The sequence below is a fragment of the Vespa velutina genome, chromosome 23 (genome assembly GCF_912470025.1).
Source record: "Vespa velutina chromosome 23, iVesVel2.1, whole genome shotgun sequence".
Lineage (NCBI taxonomy): Eukaryota > Metazoa > Arthropoda > Insecta > Hymenoptera > Vespidae > Vespa > Vespa velutina.
Genome location: NC_062210.1, coordinates 134,667 through 156,796, shown reverse-complemented (window position 1 = coordinate 156,796; position 22,130 = coordinate 134,667). Strand labels below are relative to the sequence as shown.

General features: G+C 35.3%; 2 protein-coding genes across 2 annotated transcripts in view; one reads left to right on the top strand and one right to left on the bottom strand.

Annotated features, from left to right (window-relative positions):
- LOC124956726 overlaps positions 1–10,807 on the bottom strand; it is a 214,765-nt gene extending 203,958 nt beyond the window's left edge. The window contains exon 1 of the mRNA XM_047512905.1: positions 10,539–10,807. Within this exon, the coding sequence (XP_047368861.1) occupies positions 10,539–10,693 (155 nt within the window). The 5' untranslated portion in view covers positions 10,694–10,807. The remainder of the gene's footprint in view (positions 1–10,538) is intronic.
- LOC124956727 lies at positions 1,585–6,552 on the top strand. Its single transcript, XM_047512909.1, has 4 exons — positions 1,585–1,775; positions 2,355–2,504; positions 4,191–4,364; positions 4,461–6,552. Exons 1-4 carry the CDS (start codon positions 1,719–1,721, stop codon positions 4,650–4,652), a joined length of 573 nt encoding a protein of 190 aa, XP_047368865.1. The 5' UTR covers positions 1,585–1,718; the 3' UTR covers positions 4,653–6,552.
- Positions 10,808–22,130: the final 11,323 nt, after the last annotated feature.

The following is a 22,130-nucleotide window of genomic DNA, read 5'->3' as shown; positions in this document are numbered from 1 at the left end:
TGTCTACATATATATATATATATATATATATATATATATATATGTGTGTGTGTGTGTGTGTGTGTGTATACATACCCACACACACATATATATAATCTGTAAAACTAGAAATATGTATGGATATGTACAGATGTACGACTATACACGTGTACGTATAGAACTATGTACCCACTTAGATCTTTATCCGAGGCCACCACCACGTCATGAGCGGATACTCCAGTGAACCTGAAACCTCCTCGAGAACCATTATCGGACCACGAGATACCCGCTGTGGCGAATTGCCTTTGAAATCGCGGCAAACATCGCGTAATAGGAGATGTAATAGTAGTCGGTTGGAAGCTACGAAGTAGTATATTTGATTCGGCGGCTATATACGAGTACTGGATCCTTCTGTTGCGAGCTACGTTGCAAATTATCATAGAACGCTCGCACTATGAGCTATGAGAATAATCTGTTTTTATTTGTATCCTTCTTAAAATATTATATACTGGTCAAGGAGAATTCTCCTCGTTTACATTTTCTACGCTTTCTTTAGGCATAAAAGGCAAATTTAATACTCGTGAAATAGACAAAAATTAGCTTAGTTACGTCCTAAGTATATCCTTTTATACTGTTATTTACTTCGGTATTGAAACTACATCTACAATTAATTAAACTTTTTTTTTCTTTATATATGTAAAATATAAATACTTTGGATTTTAACAAAATACCCTAGCAAAGGCTTGCGGCAAGAGATAAATATGATGCTAAACAACTCGCGTTAATAATGTGTTAAAATAAAATTTTCTCGATTTCGCATTGGAACTTGACAAAGAAACGTTGTTGCAGAAGCGAAAGGGCTAATAACGAGACGTGCGTGCGTCGTGAGCTCCTCGAGCTTATTTTTATCCAGGCTTCCGTCAACGCGTTCATTAGCGTTAAAAACTTTACGACGTGTCGTAAGTTGTCTACTTCGGACCGTAGAAGGGGACAGCTTGGGAGAAGATTAGCGCTCGTACGCTGACAAAATTCTCGCGGATTCGCATAAGGATTCGGATTTTAAAGGACGACAGGCAATAAGGCAAGGAGCATATCGTCAGTCGCACGTGTATGTATGAACGAGATTTCGAAGAGGTTCGCCCCGTTATCCAGGCTCGTCACTTTCCTTTGAAGAACGCCGAAACGTCGTCTCTCGACGGAAGGAAAGAGAGAAGGAAAAGAAGAGAGAAAGAGAGGGAGGGAAACAGGAGAACGTCTTGCGATGTTATTTATCATTGCGTTCTCTTCCTTGACGTTTCTCGCGATCGGATCAGGGCTGATAACGGTACATCACTTACGCATACACGCACGATTGCGAATACAACGTCCACACATCGACGAAACTTGTAGATATGGTTGCATCTTTCACGGAACGTTGCCTCCTGACCGATGAGCTGATTTTCGTATTCGCTAACCAATTAATTTCTAGCACTGGCAGGTAGATAATTACGTTATCGTTCGGTAATACAAAGCATCGTCACGAAAATAGTTCGAACTGAAGGATAAGAACTCGATTATACCCTCATATCGATATATGTATCTTTTCTTTTTTCTTTTTTCCTGCTACGAGTCTTGCCAAGTCATATCGCCATCGACTATTGACTTGGCACAAGCTTACCGAGTTTTCTTACCAAGTTACGTGCACAGTGTTATTTCATAGTTTCGTTCTTCTCAATTTGATCGTTGGAAGATATAACAAGATGATATTAATTACGACATTTGCGATTATTTCTTTTACCATGCTAACGACTACGGAGGTAAGTAATTACTCTTCTCTCATTTTCAAATTGTTCACCTACTCAAAATTACTTTTCATTACTTTTAACGAATTAAATTGTATTTCTTTGACGAGCTCATTAAATGCCATTTAAAATTCGATCTTAATCATCTGCACTTGTACTGATTGTAATGATTTTTTATTACAACATTTTTATATTTTCATTGCGATAAACAAAGTGAAAAATATACAAATATTTTTCCTTTTTTTTTTAAATATAAAAACAAGAAAAAGGAACAAAGAAGGCAAAGGGCATTTTCATGATTTTGCGCTCGTTCTTTTTTCTAACAAAAGTTAAAAAATAAAATGTGTAATAATCGCTTTGAAGTTTTTATCAAACTATTTTCAATGACCGTTTTATCGCTCAACGAGTTGATAACGAGTTATTAGTCACGCAAAGATATATGTACGCACGTACACACACATACGTTGACATAATAAGTAAATAAATAAATAAATATCCTACCTACTTTGTTATTATAAAACGATATCGATATATTCATTCGATCGATGAACAAATTGATATCCTATCAATAATATATTCAATACAAATCGACAGGCCATGAATTACACTATAACAAAAATCTTGGACGAAACAGTGACGGTATACGAGAACTCATTATTCGACTTAGAAGTAATCGGTTTTAATAATAACAGCAAAGCCTACATGATAATCAAGAAGCCCATTACGGAGAAGGATGAACTTCTCGTAAGTATTACTCTAAAGTAAAATTATGATATACAGGTTTTTCATTCCAAATTAAATTCACCTTTTTGCAAATCGTATTTGCCCTTTCACCAATCAAATTCAATCTATTGCGAATCAAATTTAACCTTTTGTAAATCAAATTTTTCTAAGAAATTCTTTCTTTCCGATTATTGCCTTTCAATTTCTAAAATATAAAAGCAACGAGAAAATATATTTTTAACAAATGTCCCTCAAAATAAAATTTCTTATCTAATCAATAATTAAAGATTTATCGAAAATCAACATGAGTTTGTACTTCATAACTTTATAATCAAATTACACGTTAACAGAAAGTCATAAGGAAAGGATGTAATGTTGACTTTATAATTAATTATAATTAATTATTTCAGCAGCAATACTGCAATGTATCAAAATTAAATTCATTTGTTATGTACGTATTACACGTTCCATGTCGGGCCAATTGTCACATAACTTTCTTCCCATTTGATATTATAAATAAGAGCAGATAAATCATCATAAAATATTTCATTATATCATCGGTCGATAATTTTTATTACACAAAATATTACAAAAAGAAAAAAAGAAAAAAAAGAAAAAGAAAAAAAAAGGAAAAAAGGAAAAAAGCAATTTTGTAGAAAAAGCCGACTTGAGAGAAAATGTGAATTTGATTTGCAAAAAGTTAAATTTCAAATGCAGAAATTATACATAATACGAGCTTGTTTATCTCTTAAATAATTTAAAATTAATCTATCTCTTAAAATATTTTTGTAGATTATATGGGGCTAGATCTGTCCATAGATGTCCGAGCAAATATCTCGTGACTGGTTGAAACTACGAGAAAGTTTAATAAGAGAAATTTCCGAGTCAGCTACGAAGTGCATGTAAAATTTTTTTTCTTTTACTCGTGACCTTTCCGAGACATGAAAGTCAACATAGTTCTTTTAAAATGGATAATTTTTCTTTTGTATATTTATATATAGTAGTGGTCATTTAACATGAAAATCACACGTAGTAAAAAATTGCCGTTTAATCGTTTACGAGTTAATCGATATCTTAACGACGTTTCGACCAACAGATTTATACTGTACTGTAATTCTAGCTTCATGCTATACAAATAAACTATTTACAAATCAAGGAGTTGTGTATTTTGACGAGTTCAAGGTCAGTGATTTCAAAATATTACGTATATCTGTTTTCCAAGTTGTTTTCTAAATTGTGTTATGAGAACGCAACTACTTCGCTTCTTAAGATGCCGATTATCTCGTAAATGATATGTAATAGCAATTTTTATTACGGACTATATAAATTAGAAAAAAAAGAAAAAAACTATACTGACCTTCATAATTGAAACAAGTAAAAATAAATAAAAATGTTCACATGGAATTTGCATTCGGAGCGGTACAAATGTTTCTTAATAAATTTGTTTCTTACTTTAACAAGTTTTGAGATATTTAACATCTATGGACGGACATCATGTAAATATATCGTATGAATAACTTTTACATGTATTATCACGATTTAATAATACAAATTAACAAGTTTTTTCTCGATTATCGATATACTCCATAATTTTATCGATCTATTATATACATGCAAGTTATTATTATAACTTTGTCTAATATACTGTATTATTTCAGTTGCTTGTGCCTTAATTACATTTTTTCTTATCTTCTTGATTTAACGCAGATTAATTTTGTGGCAGAAAGGTTCGACGGTGTGAAATATCCATTGCCCCATAATCCCATGAAACTCTGTAAGTTCCTTTTCGAAGAACAATTTAACAAATCGGAATCTTACATCCAACAATTTCATATTTCAAGAGCTTTCAATCTCGAGGATCAAATCTGTCCTATATTACCGGTAAGAAACAGAGCCAACTTTAATAATACTAATTATAAAAATTTATCTTTGAAATTATTAGATTATGAAAGAATGATCCTTTTCCTTTTTCTACAGGGTAAAAGGAAGCTGTTACCGTATATGTTTCCAAAAAATATAACACTTTTGCACGACATAGGTTGCGGGAATTTTTTTTACAATGTCGACTTATTAACCAACACAAGCGATTCCAGTGAGTATAGATCTTTGATCTCTAGTCAGACAACTGTTCATATAGAGGGAGACAATTGTTCGAACACACTAATGTAACATAATCTACAGAGAAATTTAATAATAATCCGATATAATTTAAAATATAATAAATAATATGTTAATTAATAGATCTGTATAAGCATTAATAATAAAATGTATAGACAATAGGAATAATTTGTATCAACAATAATATAATAGCGAAATGGTTCGACAACTAAATTAGAGATATTTTAAAAAACAATTAGGAACGGTGGTTAGAAATTAACTGTAAGTGTAGGTACAATTTTCTAAGCGCAAAGAGACCGACACGAAGTTTCACAAGCACGTCCTTGCTTATCGTCTTAGCCTCTACTGTTCCGTACCAACGTGTTCCTTGAACGTACACCCACGTATAAACAACGAGCAAGCATAGAGCACGCGAGAAACCGTCTAAAAGGCGGTATCAGCCCTCATCGGATAATATCGGTACCCGAACCCGAACGGGTAATGGTTATGAGTAATGGCTCAAGATCGTGGCAGCGGGGTCGACTTCGCTGAACCGTACACGGAATCTAAGATTTAGATACAGGTACCCGAACTTGCTTCAGTAGACCTGCCTTCCCCATTACGCATTTTCATCGTTGAGCGTATATTAACGTCATCGATCGATTCAAAGTTTTATTTTGTTTAACGAATTTATAAATATTATTAACAATTAATCGTTCTTGATGATTATTTTTTAATATATTGTTCGCCAATCTTGATTTCATTTTTTTCCGCTTTTGATATACCACGCGTATACGTGTTGTATTATGTAATTTTTAAATAATAAAATCTTCGCTTATTAATTGGACGAATATATGTCGTGTCAGAGATGACTCTTGGAGTTTTGGATAAAAATAATGTTATAACGCTTGGAGGCACGCGAGGATACTTGTAACGATTAATTCTATCGAAATAAATTTATTCGAAATAAATTAGATATTTCTAACTTATTTTTGTTCCCGTTTAACGACAAATTATACAACACGGAACGTATAATATAATTTATTATTACAGTGAGCGAAACTTTTACTTAGAAAATATCAGAAGATTTTTTTTTTTTTTCTTTTTTTAATATTAAAGGAGAATTATTGCGATATGAAATATATAGTATAAGTTATTACATAGAAAGTATTAGTTTTTCGAGTGTACGCGTTGTAACGTTTCGTTACATTACAGAGAATTAACATTCATAAAAGATTAGCTCAAAGTTAAAAAGGGATGATGAAGTTTCCGGTTGAATTGACCTTTCTCGCGATCGATCTCCTATAAGTACTATTCGTGCCAAGTTACGGATGAACCCCTTACGTTTATTACGTATCCAATTTCACACGTTAGCGCCGATAAATGTACGATAAAATGTAGAACCACCTCTCGAGCGATGGATATATTCGCGGCATAGGTGATACGGGATATCGTTGAACAACTGCTTGACCCCGCGTGCAATAAATAAAATGGTCGAGTGCGTGAGAAAGAGAAAGAGGACGTATTCCAAGTGAAATTTATCGATATGCGGTCTACGCAATGGAGACCGAACATCATAAAAATCTATTTCCACTTTAACCCAATAGTATGCAAGTTGTATATGCCGTCTTCTTATGCGGTTAACGCATGTTCGATTCTCTAGGTAGTAGGATTCATTATGCGGATTCATTATGAAATAAAACCGCCACTTGACAAGAATATAAGAGTTCTCTTCGATCAGACTATTCAATAATTTATCGTTATAAGTCCTATTCAATCATATTATTCAATTATATCGTTGTAAGAGCTTATAATAATGAAAATCCATCTGTGAAAGGCCCGAGGATGAAACATACAAAATTCACGTGGCACATTGGTTGGCGTTACACCGTACACCGGAAGATCTCTGATAAATAAAGAAAAAAGAAAACCAAGAAAAACAAGAAAAACAAGAAAAAAAAGAAAAAAAAGATAGGAAGTTTGAAAGGTGTCGATAAGATCAGGCCTTATCGTAACCAAGAACGTGTTCGATAAGCTCACGGAGCTCGCGATCGAAGAAGAAGAAGGTGTCGATAAGGTCAGCCCGTTTCGAGCGTACGAATACGTTCGATAAATGGCGTAGCAGGAGGTAGACAAGGAGGGAAAAGGAGACTCGATCGGTCAGTGGTAAAAAGAAAGAAAAAGATTCGATGGGTGGTAAATACGACGGAGGGAAAGAAGGAGGGGGGAAAAAAAACGAAGGTAAAAAAGAAGAAGAAGAAGAGAAAGAAGACGAAGAAGCCAATCGAAGAAAAAAAGAAGAAGTGGGGTAAGGGGTGGAAGGGCTCGACGAGAGAAGACGATTCATTAGTCGTACAACACGGAAGTGTTCGAAGCTGTGCGGCCTCTCCTTCTCTTCTCTGCGCATCAATGTGTGAAACGAGTACGAGTGTATGTGTACGTTCGTTCCGTCTCTCTCTCTCTCTCTCTCTCTTGAACATACGAAGAGGAGTCCGAGGGAGCCAAACTGGGTTTCCTCGTGTGGCCCTCCGAAGGATTATTATGCGCGACGGGGGCCCCTCTAGAACCGAGCCAAGCCGGCCAACTCGATTTTGTCCGATCCCGTTCGACTTTAAAGCATGAAATATATCGCGATAATTCTTTCCGTTCGATCGACCGTATCCAAGATTTTCGGCGTACTGAGTTCCGATCTTCTTTTCCGTTCGTTTAGGCTACTTGCACGAAAAAGAAACACCCGTAGCTTTGGACAGGACTCTTTCTCGTACAAGTTTGTTAGAGGAAAAAAACCTGGTGGGAGAGAGGGAGAGAAAATGATGTGCTTCCCTAGTTACCCCCTGTCTACGCTTAAACGTAATTTACATCGTCTATAACTAAAACGTATTATTTATGAATACCGTGTCTCGTTCATGCGATACTTGCGATACTTGCGATAATACAGTGGCCCGAAAAAAAAGTCGATAATACGACGGCTCCGTTTAATAATCTCGTCGGAGTAAGTCGATGGTTTGGATAATAGTCGATACGCCTTAGTTCTCAGTTAGCACGAGTGGCATTTATCGCCACTTTTACTTCTTCTCCGTTTTCTTTCCTCTACGTTTTCCGTTTCTATCGATATCGATCTTTGAAATCTTTATTTATTTCAATTCATTTCCTTTCGTAACATTCAATTCTATCAGTCCTACGAGATTGTTTGTATTTCCATATATGTTACTTTCGTCAATATTTCGAATTTGACGTTTCTTTAGGACGTGTCACTTGTACTTATTTATCTATTATGTTTATATCGGTTGTATTACACGATAATACAAACTGTCGAGTAACTGGGTCTCTGATAAAAGAGAAAATAGGAAGAATATCTGAGGAGAAGTAAATTTGAATGAAAAGCAAATGAAAAGGAAATAGGGAACTGTTAAAAAGTTAGGATGGACACTTGAACGCTTATGAATTCTATAATATAATAATGATAATTATAAGTATGGTTAATAAAACTGTATTTGTGATGGAAAATAACGGAACGAAGTTAAAAGTTTAACGTAAAAATTATTATCCTTGTGATATATTAAAATTCGTATGAAACAAAAGATTTATTCTTCATCCGTAGATCAAGTTATTAAAAAAAAAAAAAAAAAATATGATCGATTTTATAATTAGACGCGAATGATTTAAATGAAAATATATTTAAAAGGAACGTGTAATAAAAAAGATTTTATGACACCTACGCAGTGTAAAATCGTCGTGTCACGGACGACGACTTACAACGATCACGAGATCGGTAAGTTTACCTCTTCAGATTCTAATTACTTTTCTACAGAGAAAAGGATAAGTTCGTAGTCATCGCCGCGGGGCAAGAATCACGAAGCTGTCTCGTCGTAAGACAAGCGACCGTCTTGGATTCCACGAAGCGATTATTAGTAGTAGCCGTGGTTCTTCTCACGCACCGCAAGGACCGCGAATTCTACAAATTGCTTCTGCTTCCTGCTACAGTCAACTTCTTCCCATCTCATGCTCGTTTTTCGTCCATGTCCCGATCAACCGGGATATACAATTTGCTTATGCATCGATGTATACGAAAGCGAATTACGCGATGATCGGACATAATAGCTGATTCGACTCTATTACGACTTAAAAATTCACATTTGCCTAGGGAGAATTGATACTTAAGTCGGTAAATAGCGAAGAAGCTTATATGGATTATTGATGATTGATCGTTGGTTGAGCTGCCTATCCTGCGACATCTCGAGCATGTTGTATTCGGTGAATATAACATGAACAACCTTAAACAACGTTGATTAGAAATAAATAAACGAGACGAATGTTCCGAAAGATGAAGAGACACAGATAAGAATAAAATATTGACTTGATGCAATGGGAACTTTTTCCTACGTGAAAATTCTCGAAAGGTAATCGCTCGAGCTCCGTTCGCGCCCAACGATTATCCTTTCTACGCCACGACACAAGGATATCGAATGTTCCTGCGTTCAAGCTTACTCGGCGTAATGGCAAAGGTGCGTGAATCGTAACTACGGGGGTCCTTTCGTACGGACTGGTTTGCGGCATGACGAGTCGCGCAAGTCATACAGCATTCCAACTGCGCCAACGGATTCGTCTCCGATGATACTTTTACCTTTCTTGCATTTTCCTGGCCGCCTTTCCTTCCCGCCGGCAACGACGTTTCTCCGTAAATGATCGAATAGTTATTATTATTAGCAAGTAATTCCTCCCTTATTGCAAATACATTGCGAATATCATCTTTACAAGAATATCTGTTTTAAATCATTAGCCTTTAATATATCGATTGTCGAATCAATGAAATCAAACATAACTTAAATATATAGATAAAAGATAGACAATTCGTTATAGTATCTTTTTTACCAATCTTATTGAAATGTATATCTTTAGTATTTCAAAGTATCAAATAGAAATTGAATATCGATTAATGATAATTCTGTGAATTTTTCGTAAAACGAAGGTTAATATGCGCTGAAAAAAAACCAAATATATTGTTCTAACACTTTAACGTAAAATAGTTAACAAATAAATTTAATAAGAATATATATATATATATATATATATATATATATATTGACGTTGATCCATAGATTTTAACAGTATTAATGGTTAGGTAAACATTGATAATAAATTTATACGTAATAGAAATAATTCTCACGTCGATACTAATTGTCAAATGGCTTAGGCAACTTGTTAAAACGATTTTCGAAACAATTAGATCCGCTTGTTAGAAATTTAACGAGCAGAACATTTTTTTCCCGATGATACTTGTGTACCTTCGTTACGGTCCATTAGCCCTTCGTTCGTTCGTTCGTTCGTTCGTTCGTTCATTCGAAAAGGACCGAAAGCCTAAGCCGGTCGTCGTCGGATGCTTTTCCTTTCGAGGCGAAACGTCGAGATCGTTTTCGCGACGATTTACTGAAAAGGGAATGCGCGTGCCGATCTATTCTATCGAATCGTATGTGCTTTTCTTTTCTTTCCTTTCATTTTTCTCTTTTTTTGAAGAAAACACTCGTAGATCAGACAAAGCTTCGTATCAAACATTATATATTTTATTTTTGTACCGAATTAGAGAATAATTAAGTATAAATGTGACTGGGGAACGATCGTAAATGACTTTAAATCATCCATTAAAGGATCTAAAAATCTGATATAAGACTAACCATCAATATACATCTTGCGAGTAATCGCAGGTAGTTACATTCATGGGGAGTTAAGTCGTGTGATAATTTGCGATACAAGAAAACTTGAAAGTTTCTCGCTTGGTGGTACGGCCATGACGACGGAGTCGTCGGTAGCCATTATGCCAATTACGTTTCCGCTCGAGCTTCGTGTCTTTGCGAATGCTATGCGAATGGATGAAACTCGCGTTAAGTCACGAAGATCGGTAGGAAATAACGATCGAAATAACGATCGAAGTCTATTTCAAATTAAGGATCAATTTCTCACCGATTGCAGTGCTTCTTAAGATCTCTTCGGATGCTGCTGCGAGTACGAATGAAGCGTAAGGCACCGCTACCAATCGAGTTTGGTCGCTTGTCTCCTTTCTCGAACGTCGAGAACCACTGCTCCGACTGTAGACCGTTCTGCACGCCGTCGTCCATATCTGTCTGCCGCCCTCGCTTTGAAAATCTCCGTCGAGTATGTCCTGCCGACTTGGTTACTCGACTGATCTGTCTCTCTCTCTCTCTCTCTCTCTCTCTCTCTCTCTCTCTCTCTCTCCCTATCTATCTATCTATCTATCTATCTATCTATCCATCTATCTCTCGTCCGATACATTCACCAAGGGTAGATAGGTGAATACAGAAGTTCGATCGATCGATCTTTACAGCTTTACGATTTTTCTTTCAAACGTAAGTAGGAAATTGACCGGGGAAGTAAAGTTTCAAAGGAACTGTAATGAAACGATCGTAAGAGGATCTGTATCGAACCATTCCATAATCCGTGACGGCACGGCAAGATCCTTCCATGAAAATCGAAATGATCCTCCGTATCGGTCGATTACTTTCGATTCTGACGTTGCTCGTTCGCGTGGCTTCGCCTATACGAGTAGAGCGGAGCCGATTACATAACGGCCATCACACGGCATACGCACGCACCGATGCACGCATGCACAATATTACCTCGTGGATGTGCCGAGACCGGTCTTCCCGATCCCAACCGTTCGAACAAGCAAACGATCCTGAGCCAAACGATGTTAACTCGCACCTTGCCTAATAAACTCGAAGTGAAACAAAATTTTCCTTTCCTTTCTTTTCCTTATTTTTTCTTCCTCCTTATTTGATCCTTTTCAAAAGATAAACGATTTTCTATCAATTATTTTTCCCTTTTCTATCACAGAAACGTGCTCACGTTCTCTTTCCCATGATTCGAAATAGTCGATTTCATTTCTCTTCGAATCGAATGTACACTTACAAGCGTGGATCCAAAATAAGCTATCAACAATCCACGATCCACGATTTCGTAGTCCCCTTTCATGGTTTTTCACACGGATCACGAATTGCTTTCATGGTTTCAACGTGCTATTCAATCTGTTTCTTTCTTTTTTCCTTTTTTTTCTTCCTTCCTTTTCCTTTTGTTCTTTTTTCTTTCTCTATTTATATATTCTTTTTTTATTTCTTCCTTTTTGCTCTTTTATTCTTTCCTTCTGTTTGAAAATTATCTGTGATCTCGCGAAGATGATTTTGAGTAAGTGCTCATGCGAATACAAGTTTACGATGGATCGATGGATATATCACGTTCAATATCAATTTTAAAATTAATTTCCGACTCGGTGCTATTTCGTCGCGAAGGTGGAGCGACATTGGTGCACCGGTTTACCGTTCGCGTTCGCGGTACCAGCAGCAAGTGTGGCCTCTCGAGTGGTAATGCTCTGGAGCGACACCTGTGAAGAGACGCTACCCTTTTCCTCTTCTTCTTCCTCTTCTTCCTCTTCGTCTTCTTCCTCCTCCTCCTCCTCCTCCTCCTCCTCCTCCTCCTCCTCCTCCTCCTCCTCCTCCTCCTCCTCCTCCTCCTCCTCCTCCTCTTCTTCTTCTTCTTCTTCTCGGGTCTTTCTTCGCTGTACGCCGCCGGGCGACTTTCCTCCCTTCTTCTCTTCCTTCTTCTTCCTTTTTTCTCCTCCTCTTCCTTTCCTCCGCCTCCAATCCTTCGCCCCTCCTCCCCCTCCTCCACCTCCTTCTTCTACTTCTCCTTCTTATCCTCCTTTTTTTCTTGCTCTTCTTTCTTCTCTCAACGACAACTTGAAGTAAAAACGCTACCGATTCGAGCGCCGACTCGACTTCGTTGGAAATTTAAACCGAATCCTTCATGATGAACGGCTTTATACGGTAAAAGTAACTGAAAACTTTAAACCTCCTCTTCGTTTCAACGTCTGACGTTTTCCATATACGTCCGTTCTTTGCACGGTTTATCTACTGACACGAAGAAATTGTCCATATCGTTGTCTTCGTTTTTGAAAATCAAGAAATTCGAATATAAATTACCAATCATTCGTGCAATCAAATGTTTACTATTATTTCGTATCGTAACAATTTTTCTGTATATAATATTACGTGAAAATAATTTGTATATTTTGCCTCTTTTTTTTATAAGATTTAACTATTTGAAAGAATAGTTGTTCATTGTTGTACTCCTTCTCGAATATCAAGAAGCTCGAGTATAGATTGATAATGATCATTTATAATTTACGTAATCAAATTTACGAATATCGATACATCAATATCAGAATATAAAAAGGGTTTGCGCATGAGCAATACGCCATACATAATACTACAGAGTATATCGCATAATCCATATATTTATTATAAATCATAGGAATTGTCAAGATGGAATAAAAAGTCACGATATACGTTCCTTCTTGAAACGATTTATCTATTAACGTAAAAGAATTGTCCACGGTTGTTCTCCCTTTAAAAAAAATCAAGAAACTCGAATATCGATCATAGATTATCGATCATTTATGTAATCAAATTCACGAATATAGATACATTATTTTCGAAATATAAAAATGTACAAGTATGGGATATACGGTACTACACAGTGCATATTACATAATCCCTATAGATCTTTTCTTATGAATCATAGGAATTGTCAAGATCCCCGAGTAAAAAAAAAAAAAAATGAAAAGTAGAAAAAAAAAAAAAAAAAAGAAAAAGAAGAAAAGAAATAGCGTCACAATTTCGCTCGAAGTATTATGATAAATGAATAATTTACGTTCACCGCGGAAGAAAATTGTACGGCCGAGGAACATTAGTCGAAACGAGAGGAGAAAGGATACAGAGTCCTTTGGAGAGATCGACTCGCGTACACGTAATAAAAGCACGTAGGGCCTGTACGGCGCGCCAAGAGGTACTGCTGCCCGTTATTCTCTCTCCTCTTCGACTCTTCTAACCGATCTCGCTTCGAGTTTCTCCCTCGCAGTTCCTCTCTTGCCACTATTCTCCTCGAACTCGCCAGCACGACTTCGTACTACTCGTACCTCCTCGTACTTCTCTCGTTGTTGTTCCTCATCACGGTCATCTTGAGACTGTTCTCAAATAATAACAAAGAAGGTGCTCGAAGAAATAACAATTTCGATTTCTCATCGACTAAGTTTTTTTCTTTTTCTTTCATGTTCCTTTTCCACTTTGTAATAGTCAACGAAAAGTTTCATTCAATTTATCAATGGGTGTCAACGATTTGATCTTTCTGGAACAACGTCGTTTCATTCGACATAAATTTCGTAATCACTATTATGATTTAGATGTCTTTTTGTCTTTTTTCATACCACTCGATTCAAGACAAATATTTAGACGATTGGATTTAAATGAGATCTTTTATTATAAATCAATTATTATGTTTCAATCATTTATACATATATAATACTTGTATTCGTAATACTTATTAATTTCTTTTGATAAATTATAAAATTATACTTAGTAAGTATTGAAATTTACAATTATAATCCACACAGACACGCACATGTATAAAAAAAATATTAAGGCTACATTACATATTATAAAATATAAGAATAAATATTCGAAAGAAAAATAATACACATTCCGATGTTTCGTCGTTAGAGAATACGTAGGTATACAAATCCTCTGATTCTTTTTCGATCGTTTGACCGATTTTGAGCAAGCAAAAGTATGCGAAGAAGTAAGTACATATAACATTAGAGTATCACGTAGTACGTATAAGCCGGTTCAATCGCGATAACGTCAAGCGAGAAACGGAAACAATAACTCCTGATGCGGATAAACGCAGCGCTACCCTCTTTGCTTTCTCGCTCCAATGCACGTTACCGTTTTCTTTCCTCTTTGGACGATCCGGTAAGGTGCACCTGCATAATTGCTACTGGCATAATAATAACGTAATAATAAGGATTTTCTTACGGAACGATATCAAATCGGGAACAACATCCGCGGTTTTTCTTTCGCAACAACAAAGTGGTTACGTGAAGAAGAGAAGAGATCTAGCCAAGTGAGAATAGCGGTATATAGAAGACCGCAAGAATGAAATAACTTCGATGATGAACTTTGTTTTATACTGTTATCAAGAGAAGCGTCACATCGGAATCAGACATTTTTCATATTTATTTTCTATTAATTGTATATATAAATATATCAAAGAAATACTCTTATAATATTTTCATGTTCTAACAAGGTTGTTCATTGACGAAGAGATCAGAAACAACGATTCTTTGTTAAATAAATTGCCACAATTATCGATCCTTTTTCCGTGATAGCTCGTTTGATAATAACTTGTTATTATCAAAGTAAATAATTACACGAAAAAATATTACATTAATCGTAACTATTTCTTTTTAGTTTATAATAGGAATGTACTAAAGATTGGGTTTAATTCAACAAGTAAAAGAAATTAACCATTACGAATCATTGAACAGCTGTAACGTCGTTGATTGCCAGATTCTCTGTCGCAGTTAGCGAAATGTGATTCCTCCCGAGTCTCCACCGGCATCATTGGCACTGCTCTTTCGCCTCCATAAATAGCCTTGAAAGCGCATCGAAGAAGCAAGAAGCGACCAAAGGGAGAATTACAGACGCGTTCGACGGTGAAAACAGGTGAGTAACGGCCGACAGCCCTGCAAAGACTGCGAGAACACGTACAAAGTCGATCTTCAGGGTCGCCGAGAACCACCGGATGATACGTACTCTTCTATGGGGAGCAAAGATACCGAGAGAAAAGGAGATGAAAAGAGAAATAAAAAAAAATGAGAGAGAGAGAGAGAGGGAGAGAAAGAGAGGGTCATGGTCACGAGCAAGGCCGTGCTCGCGATTCTCCATTGCTGCTGCTGCTGCTGCTGCTGCTGCTGCTGCTGCTGCTGGTGCTGCTGCTGGTGCTGCTTAAATGCATAGTATACACCGTGAAAGAGGATAATGGCTCTACGAATTTCTCGGTTCTCGGTGCGATCTTTCGTTTCATTTTCCCTTCTCTTTCGTCGGTATATAATGTACATAAAGTCGATGCCGCGTGTACGTAGTTATGAGGATCGAGCCGGCAAATTGAAAGAAAGTACTACCTCGGTCTTTAGCCCGTACGCGCGTTATTTTCATCTTAACTTTTCTTCCTTTCGCAGCAAGCAAGAACGTTCAAGATCGGCGAACACAATGGATCTCGTGTCTCGATTGCTGCTCGCTTCATGGCCGAGCGTAAACCGTTCCAAGATCATAGCACGATCTCGCGTTTGAGGTATAAATTACACTTGAGGGTTAGAGGCTACGGATAATCTTGCTTTACGTCATAATGGATGTTGACAGGATTGAAAAATTCGATGGGCAGCGCGAGCTCTCGTATATCTTCAATCTTTCATTTTTATTTCTCTTCTATTAATGTTATTATCATTAGTATTATTATACTTCGTAAGAAATAAAGAAGAATGATGAGATAGGAGGCGATGATTTCCAAAAGCGTTTTCATATCCCTGTCCTTTCAAACTTAATTTCTTCGAATGAAAAAGAACCCTGACGAATAGAGAAGGAAAGAAAACACACTAAAGAGAGGTTAAAGAGGGATCGAATGAACCTTTTGTTCAAGCGTGAATCGTTCGTATTGCGCGAGATAAGCGCGTTCCATCCGAAGTTCATTGAATCATGGCATATAATTATACAAAGTTGATGAGAGAGATGTGCATCAGATCTATTCGAGGTATGCGTTCGGGACAATGGAGTAGCGTGCGATGCTTCGTTAACCGTTCGATTAAAGTGGAATGCCCGCTGGCCACTAGCAACCGTCGAAGGGCTTGTCATCGCACATGATACGTCTTATTTTTATGGGGATCCTTATTTTAAAATGATTCCAAATTCATCTCTTTCCTGTCCCACGAATATCTCACATCATTTGCGTCAATGACACTTACTTTGCTTTAGATCGTAATCCTCTCCCTTTGTAATTTATATACATTTCATTTATTTCCTTGCTCATAATTTATGAAGGATTTTTTAAATTGAAAGACTTCGTACTTCTAGACTTGCTCAATTCAGTTTGAACGAACCTTTCAATTATAGATATTATTCGATACAAAAAGTATACAAAAAAAGTATACAGTATAACGATACAAAAAAATATAGCAACTTCATAAATAGTGGAAAAAATTGACAGTTGTAAATATCCAGATTACAGAAAATCTCACAAAATTAATTTTAATTTTGTACGTATTACATATCATTAATATATGACGTGTGTTACGTTCTGTTTGGAATTGATTTCCAGCATTTAAGATAAGTCTTAGGGTTAGTCGAAATGAATCCTTTGAATGCTTCGGTTTCTAACGTAGCAATTTCATTCTCTTTCTAGACACTTTGTAAATGCATCGGCAGATTAAGCTTCGTCCTTAGCTGAATTCACTCCTTTTAAATTATAGCGTTTATGCAACGTAACCATGGATTAGGAAGATCTGAGGTTAGAAAGATTACATACTTAAGGGAACAAAATATATTTTCCAGGATACAAAATTCAGGTAGAAAATCGTGCTCTAACAGTTAAATTTTTATACGTGGAAGGATATGGAAAAATAAATAGAAATCTTATTTTATAATAATGTAACAATAATATTGAAAAACCATAGATATTGTAATGATTTTTTATTAGATATTTTAATGATTTTCCCACTTTTTTCTAGATCCTCGTCAGTTCATTTTGTTTCCCACTGTGATGATGAGATCATTTTGATAACGGATGTACTGATTTTTTATTTTCCTGAAAAAGTTCGAACTGTATCTAAGCAGTTTATCATTATTACTTATAGTTTACTATTATTATATCCCTGATGATGAGTCGTCAGGGAACTTTTGATCTTGTAGAAAAAACGAATATCGACACCTATACTTATACCGTTAGATACATATGCCATTGTCCATGCCTACGTCATCCGGACATTACACCTTCCTCTTTATGTTATTAGTTTAGACATAATGATGTAATCTTTACGGCTAAGTGCTATATTTATACAATAAATTTGATCTATTTTATTTACATATTATTCAGGCTATACGTATGTATATATATATATATATATATATTATTACTAATTCATTGTGTCTATAATGACTATAAAAGCTAACGGAATTTACAAGATTGTTTGTTTTACAAATGTCAGCAGGTATCGTTCGGTGAAAGTGAAAAAAGACTTGGAGATGTTCTAATATATAATCGTTTAGAATCACTTTCTTCGTTCGCTATAAGTTCATGTGATAGTCCGGAGTAACTTTCTTTCGATGTTGATTATGAGTCACCCTCTTGACTGTTTGTTCTTGATAAGTGCAAAAGTAAACTGGTTACTGAGTTGAATAGCCAACCGAACAGGTATAGTGACTATTCATATACACGATGAAGGATATAACCGTTGACGGTAAAGTTTCCCATTATGATTTTTATTATTATTATTATTGAATTATAAAATATATTCTCAGGACTCCAGCGCTTGCTGTGATTCTTTTTCAAATCATTTGAAAAAAAAAAAGAAACAGTGCGTCATTATGATTTATATATATATATATATATTCCATTTTACGTAGCTCTCGAACCAGATGATTATCCTGCGCGCACCGATTTTTATATAGAAAATTGAAGAGATCTTTTAAAAAGTCGTCAGAAACATAGAAAAGTGTATTTACGAGAGAAGGCATTTGAAATAATAAAAAGTCAAATGTTTGAGAAGAAAGTCCTAGCGTTATTACCGAAACGCATTTTCAAAATCGATTATCAATCAATATCTGGAACAATATAATCGGTACCGTGCTTGGTTGTGATTTATATTCAAGCATATCGCAATCTCCTACACTAATAATGATATAGTAGTAATATTCGAATCTGGTGATCCGCAATCATATCCTATCAGTTCTCAACCACGTGCATAGCTCGGAAGCAAAATAACAGTAAGAATGATCATTGTGCCGTAGACAAAAAAAAAAAAAAAAAGAAAAGAGAAGAAAAAAGAACATCGAAAAAATTGAATCCTATGAGCGCTTTTATTTATTCCTGTATACTATACGATCTTTTCCTTTTATGATTATTTTAATGTCGCCATTTGGAAATAGATACATTATGAATACCTGTCACCAAATTTCTCTATACTATATTATATTATATTATATTATATTATATTATATCATATTATTTTTATACGATATATAATATGCTAGGAATATAGAAATCTCTTGAAATCGAAGTGTGCCATCGTATCTGCACGAGTTTGTGTCTATGACATACTATCTATCGGTGTAGTGATAATTGAAATCCTATTAACATCAATTATCACGAGAGAATTTCATTTAGAGCTAGGTAGAAAAATATAATACAATAATATGTATCTAAAAGCAAGAAACGACCCTTATATAGATGACGAATAAGATCGTTCAACGTTCCTTAATATAAATACATTTATAATAACTAATAAAATTATTACAATATTTTCGAGGTAGCATTGTTTAATTCGTCACTTTCGTACTTTCCGTTAGAATCTAGATCGTTTTCTAATCTCATTCTAAATCTACGTAGTATATAGTTATACAAGTATAGTTATATATTATAAGGAAAAGAAGAAACAAAAAATATTAACATTTATGTAATTTTCTTTCTTTTTAGAGACGTAAAAGAAATCAAGTTAAACGATCTGAATCGTCGAAACTCTGTCGAGTTCATTCCATTTTCTTTTTGACTCCGTTCTTGTTAGTATTTCAAATAAAAGGTTTACGTGCTCGCAAGCATTAGCATCGCCGTACCCTCTTCTTTCTTCACATTATAGGCGTGGTAGAGGCACGTGCCACGCTTCGATCACGCGCTCACCAAAGCATGTATTTTCAGTTTTCTTCCCAACAAGTACGCGAGGAAGGTGTAAACGAGGAGGCAGGTCGATCTTACCAAGTAAGAAGATACTGGCATGCATTAGCTGCCGTCTCTCGGGTTGGGACTCGACGCACCTTCTAACGCGGCCTTCGGCACGTAATTAATAACAGATCAGTCGCGACAAATTGCTTTAAGCGAGAAGTATTGCGAAAGGCAACACGCGATTAAATGGACACGTTCTTCCAACAAATCCAGTTCCTTCAACAAATCGTAATGCATTGAAAAACGAACGATTATAATTGCTACCATTGATGGAAAAAGAGGCACGTACACCAAAATGCCATTTCAAAAAATTATTCTCCTCTTTATTCCTTTTCTATGCTTATATTATCGTCCTGTGACATAATGTTAAAATGATCCGTTTTTGATCAGGTCGTGAATTCGATGATCAGCGAAGTCACAAGAGACATAGGTCGATAGAACAAAATAGAGGAAATCTAATAGTTCAATAAATTGGACAATTCTTTAATCAGCTCTCATATAAAACTTTTAAATATATATATATATATATAATTTATTTTAAAATAAATATAATTTGTTTCAAGGTGGTTACGTTTCCTACATGCGTTGTAACAATTCAAGAAGGGACTCCTGTCTCAATGTGATAAACGAACAACGTTCAGTAAGATTTATGAGAGTATACAAACCTTTCAACTTGTTGCATTTACTGATTTCTCGATACAGTCTTATAAATTTATTACCGTCTTTAATAAAAAGCACAGATTTATTAACCAATTATCAGTTTTAACAGAACGGAGAATACAGTCTTATTAATTAATTACAGTTTTGACAGAATACAGATTTATTAATTAATTATCAATATCACCGAATAAAAGCTTAAGAACTAATCACAGAGTTATCGACTTGATTAATTAGTGATTGATTGGATTACAAATATTGAATGATTTTCTTTCTAACTTTTATTAAATCCCACTTCTTGACTTCCTCTTCTTTAGACACATATTAGCTTATCACATAGAAATCACATAGGAATCAAGGATAAAAGATCTCTATTCTAACATCTGTGATTCTGATTGATTTAAGAAAGATCGATCTAATAAAAGATCTATTGTATTGCGAAGCGAAGTTCGTCTGATGGAAGATAAGAAAAATTCAATTGAATCTGTATTCTATAAACAAACTGTAGTTCTATAAACTAAGAGATTTTAGATATTAGACATTTTCTGAACTGTTCCTGAACTGTTTCTGAACGAAGTGTTAGGTGAGCACATGGGTGGCCTGAGTTTCGAAGAGTTATGGAATATCGACAACAGCGCAATGGGATTGCGATCTTTTGGTAAATACTAAAAAGGCATCGGTTCACTTTCTGTTCTAAGTAGGTCCTTAGGTTACGCATTCCTAACCTTCAACGAGGAAAATATTAAGCGTGAGAAGAGAAAGAAATAAACGTACGCAGGACGTAACATTTACTCTATCAGGATTTTCACATATATAATATTGTCCCCAATGCTAATCATGTCATATCCTTTTTATTGCCATTTTAATAGATTAAATGTAGCAAACATGATATTACAATTATTTCAAATATTAATTTTTATATCAACAACACACTTGTTCATAAAATATGCCCCAATAATAATATGCTGCTACGTTATTTTCTAATTATTTATACTTCTTTTAAATATATTTTTGGAAGAAGTCAATTATACCAAAACAATTAAATTATTCCAAGTTCTCTATATAATTATTCGATTGCATGGTTTGTCATATACCGTGAGTCAATATGATATAAAGCATTTCTCGACTATACCATATTGAAAAGATTAAATATTGAATTCCACTGTACACTTTCGTTTTATTTTTTCTCTCGATTTTCGAATTTTGGTATGTATCCTTGCATCATAGTTCTACACGATATCTCTATGTAGGCGAGAAGTTTCTTTGTCGAAATCCTTATCGAGATCGATTCATGATCGATTTTACTTCGCCTTCGTAAAGTGTCTTAGTACAAACATAAATACATGCCTACATAAATACAAACATACATGCATACATATTGTATATACATGGACGATCGATCGTATGACGGGCCAGACAGTACGACGAACCGTTCGAGATCTGACGTGGGTCGAGAACATTGTGCGAGAACGAGGTTCCTCGTCTCTCTCGTGCGACTATATACGAGTTTCGTATACAAAGAGAGAAGAGTTACCTAACTCTTTGGTTCGGTCCAAGTAACAACATTTTTTCTTTTCTCAAGCTTACGACTCGTTCTCACCGTCCATTCCTTTTATGTCATACCTTTCTTCGAAATGGAAAAACAAAGGAAAAAAAGAAGAAGAAAAAAGAAAAGGAAAAAGAAAGGAAGAAATCGTTTCAAGAATCATATCGTAATGCTCGTTAATATGCGGATGACCTTTCGAGAAAAAGTTCCCAGATTTTAGAGGATTCATACGTTTTATATGTATGAGCTTTGAGAAACACGAGTCGAGATAACATCGAAGGGCTAGTGTCCTTCCTTAAAGATTTTTATATTCCGTTTACGCGTTCACGTGTATGTGCTTTCCATTTGATACGATTATAATATGAATTTTTTATGTATATATGTATTTATATATACATGTATACATTTTATTTTATATTTATAGTAATTGGAATAAGTGTAAACTAATAAATTAACGTGCTTAATTGATCTAAAGATGGCATTGAACATGCCTAATTTTATATTCTATTTAT

Bases quoted from the DNA above. Each gene is read 5' to 3' on its own strand.
- LOC124956727 (XM_047512909.1), top strand. From the start codon at position 1,719: ATGATATTAATTACGACATTTGCGATTATTTCTTTTACCATGCTAACG. The intron at 2,505-4,190 runs GTAAGTATTACT...GATTTAACGCAG, and splicing joins CGGAGAAGGATGAACTTCTC to ATTAATTTTGTGGCAGAAAG. The intron at 4,365-4,460 runs GTAAGAAACAGA...CTTTTTCTACAG, and splicing joins AAATCTGTCCTATATTACCG to GGTAAAAGGAAGCTGTTACC.